A 7,784-nucleotide genomic window follows, 5' to 3' on the forward strand; every position below is an offset into this window, starting at 1 on the left:
AAATTGATTGTCAATCAGTGTTGCTTCCTAAGTGGACAGTTTGATTTCACAGAAGTTTGCTCAAAAAAATAAAGGGAACACTTAAACAGAATATAACTCCAAGTAAATCAGTGTATATATTACCAAGTTTTTTCTTTTTTAATCTTCACTAGTACAGTTAATTTATGAGGAAATAAATTAGTATTTAAATTTGTGGCTTCATCTCTTAAATCCATTTTAGTCCACCTTGACAAACTTACTTAATTCATTTTCTATTTCCACAGTCAAATTGTTTGCATCGACAATCACTTTATACTCGGGTGCTGCTTCCACAGGTCCCATAACTAGGAGTCAGAAAATAAATCACAATAATGCAAAGATATAAAACAATCGTTATATCAGAATGTAATTCAATCTGAACAGGAAGCGACAGCAAGTCTTAATATGCCATCACATCTGGAGAGGAATAAACTTCGGTATAATCTTATATCCCCCTCCTAATACAACACAGGCTAAGAATAAACGAGTTTTGTCGGCTTCTTCTGCAGGATCCCGGCCTCCTGCTTGATGACAGTTTGAGCCAATATCATCGCACTGCATGCACGAACTGTGTGCGCCAAGATGCTGCAAGGAGAAGCAGCTTTACCTCTGCAGCTTCAGAAAAGCACAGTCACTGAATGTGGCAGACTACAGTAATCAGGCCAGCTCCAGAGGAGCGATTACAGGCTCTATAGAACAGAGTTTGAAAGTACTGCACACCATGTCTATGAGACCGGCCACCAATGACATTGCAGCAGTGGCCAGTAACCAAAATAATTCCTCTGTCCTTGAGAATGAAGAGCATCTTTAATAAGCAAGTTGCAAACTTGCTCGCTTTTACAAGAGCTTTGCAATGGTAGCCACTTATGATGGTGCTGAACTATACCTTCAGATGCTTTTGGTTGTTTTTTGACATACTCATCGATCTTGTCAAGAATGTCTGAAAACTAAAAAATATATATATTAATAAAATTACACTTTTTTTTTTTTTTTTTTTTTTTTTTATGCAGTGAACGGATGTAGAAGTTGGTGCTCAATAAATAGGTTTTCTGCACAATGCACAGTTGAACAGAGGAACTGTCTAAGATCCCCGACCTTAGTCTTATACTTACCAGCTGCCATCTTCACCTTTTATCGGTGCAGCTCCAGCCTCGTGGTGTGGATATTGTGACTGCAACTTCTGACCGACCAAAAGTCAGAGGTAACGATAACAAAGGGTCAATGTAAGAATATGAGAGCCAGAAGAAGGCTCTCAGACTTACTTGAAAAGTGACCCGTGGCTTGCCCAGCAAACACTGGAGCGATCCGGCAAGTCACAAACTGCAGGACACGGACCGAAGAGGCGAAAATAGGTGAGATGTCAGCAGGTAAATATAAGACTAAGGCAGGGACCTTAGACCAGAAGCACCACTCCAGTGATAAAAACAACAAAAACACGCTGGAGTGGTGCTTTAACATAACGTAGAGCAGCATCTCAAACTACCACTTCCCAGTTATGTCCACTGGAGGGACGAGGCAGTCTGTAATTCATGGTGACATCTATTTTTCATGCCCCAGATCTGACAAAGTGAGCAGAGCTTGTGCAAGATGGACTGGTCAAATTCTTGTCTACTCCACAAATCTAATTCCAGCACAAGCACATAGAGGTGCAGACCACAACGCGCCTTGCCTGATCCATTGCGTGTGCCTATTAATCAGGAGCGTCTGTTCCCACTCGCCCCCTGACCAACACCAGCGAGAGACTCGCCGACCATTGTTCTGAGGCTACTTAGTGTCTGAATATTGTTTGTGATGGTGACCAAGAGCAAAAATGGAGAAAAATTAGGATGTGGAGTGCCGGGAGATGTGACAAGAGTTTTTCGGGTTTTCTGACACTCACCTGTCTGCTGTCCCATAACTTTGCTATACTTTTCACTGACTCAGCGTTAATATCCACCTGCATCTCCTCCTGCACTTCCTCAATGGTCTCCAAGTCATCCTCGTCTATTAAGTTGTCCTCTTCTTCCTCTGCGGCCTCCTCCAGGTCAGCCAGCAACTCGTCTGCCAGAGACATGTCTTATCCCTGCGGGAAAAGGCAAATTCATAGCAGGATTGTGCTTTATAGAAGTAATTCACTCATAGAAAACGCTATATCCTCATTGACATAAATGTAGTAATACATCAGTCACCAGATAATACAGCTTTATGTTACATAGAAACCCTATAACCAGCACGGCGGCGGCACCGCCGCACACGTCCTATAACCAGCGCGGCGCCGCCGCACACGTCCTATAACCAGCGCGGCGCCCCCGCACACGTCCTATAACCAGCGCGGCACCCCCGCACACGTCCTATAACCAGCGCGGCACCCCCGCACACGTCCTATAAACAGCGCGGCACCACCGCACACCACCAGCCAAGTACGCCCTACATTCTGCCATGCTAACACTCTGGGCACATATCCCACCCGCAGACATCAGCGCAGCATTTACCAAGTGCAAGAAGCCTGAAAAAAGGTGTCAGAAAGTTGTCGCACTTCTCTTCAACTATAACCGGAAGTTGTGGTGCAAAAATACAGCGTCACTGCAGCGACAGCTTCCGGAATGCTATCTGGTTTTCCGATTGGTCCGCAAATGCGCATGCGTACCCACACGAACGCTAAGCATGATTTCATTGGTCGATCAGCTGATGTTTTTTTCTCCTTTTTGTATAGTGTAACTTTATTTGTATACACCAGTCGTAGTGTTCATATCACGCTGCGCTTGGGAAGAAGGACAGACAATGTGAACAGGTAGGTGCGGAGGAGGAGGACATGGTCTTGTCCTGTGATGTCAGGGTAATGTGTGGAGGTGGATTCTACCTATGAGGCTGCTCGTGTATATCGCAGGGACTTGTGTCAGGTTGCGCAGTAGTGCCCTCCCCGGTGTAAAAGCAGACAGATCTGACACTGGTGCAGCATGTGTGAGCCCATAAATATGTATTTTTGGATTGTAGCACTTGGAGAGTAAGGGTAGATCCGTACAGGATGGATATGATAACGATTCTCCGCATTGATCTGTACAGGTAAAAATGTTATCAAATTCTGTGTCGTACCTCTGGGTTCAAAATATTCACTATGCCGCTTGATATAATCCTTGAGGGGTGTAGTTTCCAAAATGGGGTCACTTGTAGGGGGGTTTCCACTATTTAGGCACATCAGGGGCTCTCCAAACGTCCGCTCTCGATTCCAGCCAATTTTGCGTTCAAAAAGTCACAGTGCTCCTTCCTTCCCTTCTGAACTCTGTCGTGCGCCCAAACACTATTTTCCCCATATATGGGGTATTGGCGTACTCAGGAGAAATTGCACAAAAGTTTTTCTCCTCTTACCCTTGTGAAAATAAAAAAAAAATTGGGGTTAAAACATCTTTTTGTGGAAAAAGTTTGATTTATTTTTTTTATTATTTTCACGGCTCCATGTTATAAACTTCTGTAAAGCACTTAGGGGTTCAGGGTGCTCACCACACATCTAGATAAGTTCCCTGAGGGGTGTAGTTTTCAAAATGGCATCACTTGTGGGGGGTTTCCACTGTTTAGGCACATCAGGGGTTCTCCAAACACAACATGGCGTCCGCTAATTATTCAAGCAAATTTTACAATCAAAAAGGCAATGGCGCTCCTTCCCTTCCTAACCCTGCCGTGCGCCCAAACAGTGGTTTTTCCCCATGTATGGAGTATCGGCATGCTCAGGAGCATGCCGATACTCCAGGATTTGCACATCAAATGTTGGGGTCCATTTTTTCCTGTTACAACCGCAAAATTAAAAAAATTGGGTCTAAAGTAACATTTTTGTGAAAAAAGTTAAATGTTCATTTTTTGCTTTCCACATTCCAAAAATTCCTGTGAAGCACCTGAAGGGTTAATAAAGTTCTTGAATGTGGTTTTGAGCACCTTGAGGGAAGCAGTTTTTATAATGGTGTCACTTTTAGGTATTTTCTGTCATAAAGACCCCTCAAAGTCACTTCAAATGTGATGTGGTCCCTAAAAAAAAAAAAATAAATAAAATTTTGTAAATTTTGTTGGAAAAATGAGAAATCGTTGGTCAACTTTTAACCCTTATAGCTCCCTAGTAAAAATTAAAAAAAAATAAATACATTTTGGTTCCAAAATTGTGCTGATGTAAAGTAGACATGTTGGAAATGTTATTTATTAACTATTTTGTGTGACATATCTCTCTGATTTAAGGGCATAAAAATTCAAATTTTGAAAATTGCAAAAGTTTCAAAATTTTCGCCAAATTTCCATTTTTTTTTTCACAAACGCAAGTGATATCGAAGAAATTTTACCACAATCATGAAGTACAATATGTCAAGAAAAAATAATCTCCGAATCAGGGGGATCCGTTGAAGCGCTTCAGAGTAATTACCTCATAAAGTGACAGTGGTCAGAATTGTAAAAATTGGCCTGGTCAGTAACGTGCAAACCACTTTGGGGGGTAAAGGGGTTAATGTTGATGATTATGGCTTACAGTCAATGAAAACACAAAAATTATTATCTCAGTAAATTAGAATACTTTATAACAGCTTTAAAAATTATTTTAAAATCCGAAATGTTGGCCTACTGAAATGTATGGTCAGTAAATGCCCTCAATACTTGGTCGAGGCTCCTTTTGCATCAACTACAGCATCAATGCGGCGTGGCATGGAGGCGATCAGCCTGTGGCACTGCTGAGGTGTTATGGAAGCCCAGGTTGCTTTGATAGCAGCCTTCAGCTCGTCTGCATTGTTGGGTCTGGTGTCTCTCATCTTCCTCTCGACAATATCCCATAGATTCTCTATGGGGTTAAGGTCAGGCGAGTTTTCTGGCCAATCAAGCACAGTGATACTGTTGTGTGTAAACCAGGTATTGGTACTTTTGGCAGTGTGGACAGGTGCCAAGTCCTGCTGGAGAATGACATTTCCATCTCCAAAAAGCTTGTCGGCAGAGGGAAGCATGAAGTGCTGTAAAATTTACTGGTAGATGGCTGCGCTGACTTTGGTGTTGATAAAACACAGTGGACCTACACCAGCAGATGACATGGCCCCCCAAACCATCACTGATTGTGGAAACTTCACACTAGACTTCAAGCAGCTTGGAATGTGGCCTCTCCACTCTTCCTCCAGACTCTGGGACCTTGATTTCCAAATGAAAATTGGAACTCTGGGACCTTGTGGAGTGTGTCCAATGGCTTAAGGGCCCCACATAGTCCTCCACACAGTAGAATGGGCCCCACACAGTCCTCCACACAGTAGAATGGGCCCCACACAGTCCTCCACACAGTAGAATGGGCCCCACACAGTCCTCCACACAGTAGAATGGGCCCCACACAGAATAATGGGCCCCACACAGTCCTGCACACAGAATAATGGGCCCCACACAGTCCTGCACACAGAATAATGGGCCCCACACAGTCCTGCACACAGAATAATGGGCCCCACACAGTCCTGCACACAGAATAATGGGCCCCACACAGTCCCCAACACAGAATAATGGGCCCCACACAGTCCCCCACACAGAATAATGGGCCCCACACAGTCCCCCACACAGAATAATGGGCCCCACACAGTCCCCCACACAGAATAATGGGCCCCACACAGTCCCCCACACAGAATAATGGGCCCCACACAGTCCCCCACACAGAATAATGGGCCCCACACAGTCCCCCACACAGAATAATGGGCCCCACACAGTCCCCCACACAGAATAATGGGCCCCACACAGTCCTCCACACAGAATAATGGGCCCCACACAGTCCTCCACACAGAATAATGGGCCCCACACAGTCCTCCACACAGAATAATGGGCCCCACACAGCCCTCCACACAGAATAATGGGCCCCACACAGCCCTCCACACAGAATAATGGGCCCCACACAGCCCTCCACACAGAATAATGGGCCCCACACAGCCCTCCACACAGAATAATGGGCCCCACACAGCCCTCCACACAGAATAATGGGCCCCACACAGCCCTCCACACAGAATAATGGGCCCCACACAGCCCTGCACACAGAATAATGGGCCCCACACAGCCCTGCACACAGAATAATGGGCCCCACACAGCCCTGCACACAGAATAATGGGCCCCACACAGCCCTGCACACAGAATAATGGGCCCCACACAGCCCTGCACACAGAATAATGGGCCCCACCCAGCCCTGCACACAGAATAATGGGCCCCACCCAGCCCTGCACACAGAATAATGGGCCCCACCCAGCCCTGCACACAGAATAATGGGCCCCACCCAGCCCTCCACACAGAATAATGGGCCCCACCCAGCCCTCCACACAGTATAATGGGCCCCACACAGTCCTCCACACAGTATAATGGGCCCCACATAGTCCTTTATGTAATGCACACGCCCGGACCGACTGGCGTGTGCGTGTATATGTAGTGATTCCACTGGACCGTACCGGAGAGTGAATGCCTGGAGGGGTGTAACTAAGTATCCACCCGATCCGACCAAGGTTGCACGACGGCATTCGACGCCAGTGCACCAAGGAGGAACCGAGCAGAGGGACCAGGGGCTACTCCAGGTCAGACCCCGGACACGGCTGTTGACCCACACCGGGGAATACAGGAACAGGCAGGTTAGGCTGGCACACAGACGGGTGGCTGCTGGCAAGCACGACTGGTATGCAAACAGGGAGGTACTGACAGGTACGGCCAGTATGCAGGCAGGTGGATGCTGGTAAGTACGACTGTTATGCAGTCAGGGAGGTACTGGCAGGTACGACAGGTTGGAGCACAGAGTGGATAGGTCCCTGTACAGACTGGGACTTAGGAACAGAACCGCAGATGCGGTGGACAAACAGAGCAGAGCGAGACTGCCGGAGCGGCGAGCAAAGGGTCAGAGCAGAGCGAGACTGCCGGAGCAGCGAGCAAAGGGTCAGAGCAGAGCGAGACTGCCGGAGCGGCGAGCAAGGCAGGGCAGAGGGGACAGGGCTCTTCACACGGAAGAGAAAGGCAGAACCAGATACCCACAGGGTACTTGCAGTGAAGTAGTGAGTGGACCACAAACTCACAAAAGGAAGTACAGTGACAACAAGCAGGAGTTAGGTACAAGTTCAGACTCTGCAGAAAAAGGGAAGATATGGGCGTAGAGAGAGACGGGAAACAGGCTGGAAGATAGTTAGGGCAGGAACAGACGCTGGGAAAAGACAGACAACAGATCTAGGTAAGCGGCCCCTAGAGGGCAGAAGGAACAGGCTAAGAGCGTGTTCACACGGGCCTGGAAATACAGCCTCCAGGAAAGGCAGAAAGACAGCTGGCTAGAGTACACAGACAGGACACAGTTCAGACACGGGAACTGATACCGCAAGGCAGGAAACATAGACAGGACCTGGCACATCAGTGACTAGAAGCCAACTGACAGAACAAGATGCTCAGGCATGGATTCCAAGGAGGAGCTGGTTTAAATACCAGGTGACAGACAGCAATAGGCTGAGGACGCATTAGGGGTGTGTCTGCAGCAGCTACAAGAAACAGGAAGCTCGGCGGGCGTCGTCCTAAGCAGCCAGAGCAAAGCAAAGCAGACAATATGGAAAGAAGCCAAAGTGGCAGTCTGGACTGGAAATCAAGTGCGCTCTCTTGCACAGTGGGAGATGGACCACTATGCAAGGACGCCGCCAGGTATGTTACACTTTATACAGTATAATGGGCCCCACATAGTCCTCCATGCAGTATAATGGGCTCCACATAGTCCTCCATACAGTATAATGAGCCCCACATAGTCCTCCATACAGTATAATGAGCCCCACATAGTCCTCCAT

The 7,784-nt window shown here is 47.1% G+C and overlaps 1 protein-coding gene across 1 annotated transcript; it reads right to left on the minus strand.

Moving 5' to 3' along the window:
- Positions 1 to 216: 216 nt before the first annotated feature.
- Positions 217 to 2,568, minus strand: LOC141207881 (U4/U6 small nuclear ribonucleoprotein Prp31-like). Its single transcript, XM_073664447.1, has 4 exons — positions 2,490 to 2,568; positions 1,898 to 2,080; positions 905 to 965; positions 217 to 323 (listed from the first exon to the last, which is right to left on the minus strand). Exons 2-4 carry the CDS (start codon positions 2,069 to 2,071, stop codon positions 217 to 219), a joined length of 342 nt encoding a protein of 113 aa, XP_073520548.1. The 5' UTR covers positions 2,072 to 2,080; positions 2,490 to 2,568.
- Between the last annotated feature and the right edge of the window lie 5,216 nt (positions 2,569 to 7,784).

This window comes from Phyllobates terribilis, unplaced genomic scaffold (genome assembly GCF_046119375.1).
Source record: "Phyllobates terribilis strain yellow unplaced genomic scaffold, ASM4611937v1 Scaffold_161__1_contigs__length_4309998, whole genome shotgun sequence".
Taxonomy (NCBI): Eukaryota; Metazoa; Chordata; class Amphibia; order Anura; family Dendrobatidae; genus Phyllobates; species Phyllobates terribilis.

What these genes read in the sequence shown, in the direction of transcription:
- LOC141207881 (XM_073664447.1), bottom strand. Translation starts at nt 2,071, where the DNA reads ATGTCTCTGGCAGACGAGTTGCTGGCTGACCTGGAGGAGGCCGCAGAG. An exon ending in AGTTATGGGACAGCAGACAG is followed by an intron (nt 966 to 1,897) that starts GTGAGTGTCAGA and finishes TATATTTTTTAG; the next exon opens with TTTTCAGACATTCTTGACAA. An exon ending in ACAACCAAAAGCATCTGAAG is followed by an intron (nt 324 to 904) that starts GTATAGTTCAGC and finishes TCTGACTCCTAG; the next exon opens with TTATGGGACCTGTGGAAGCA.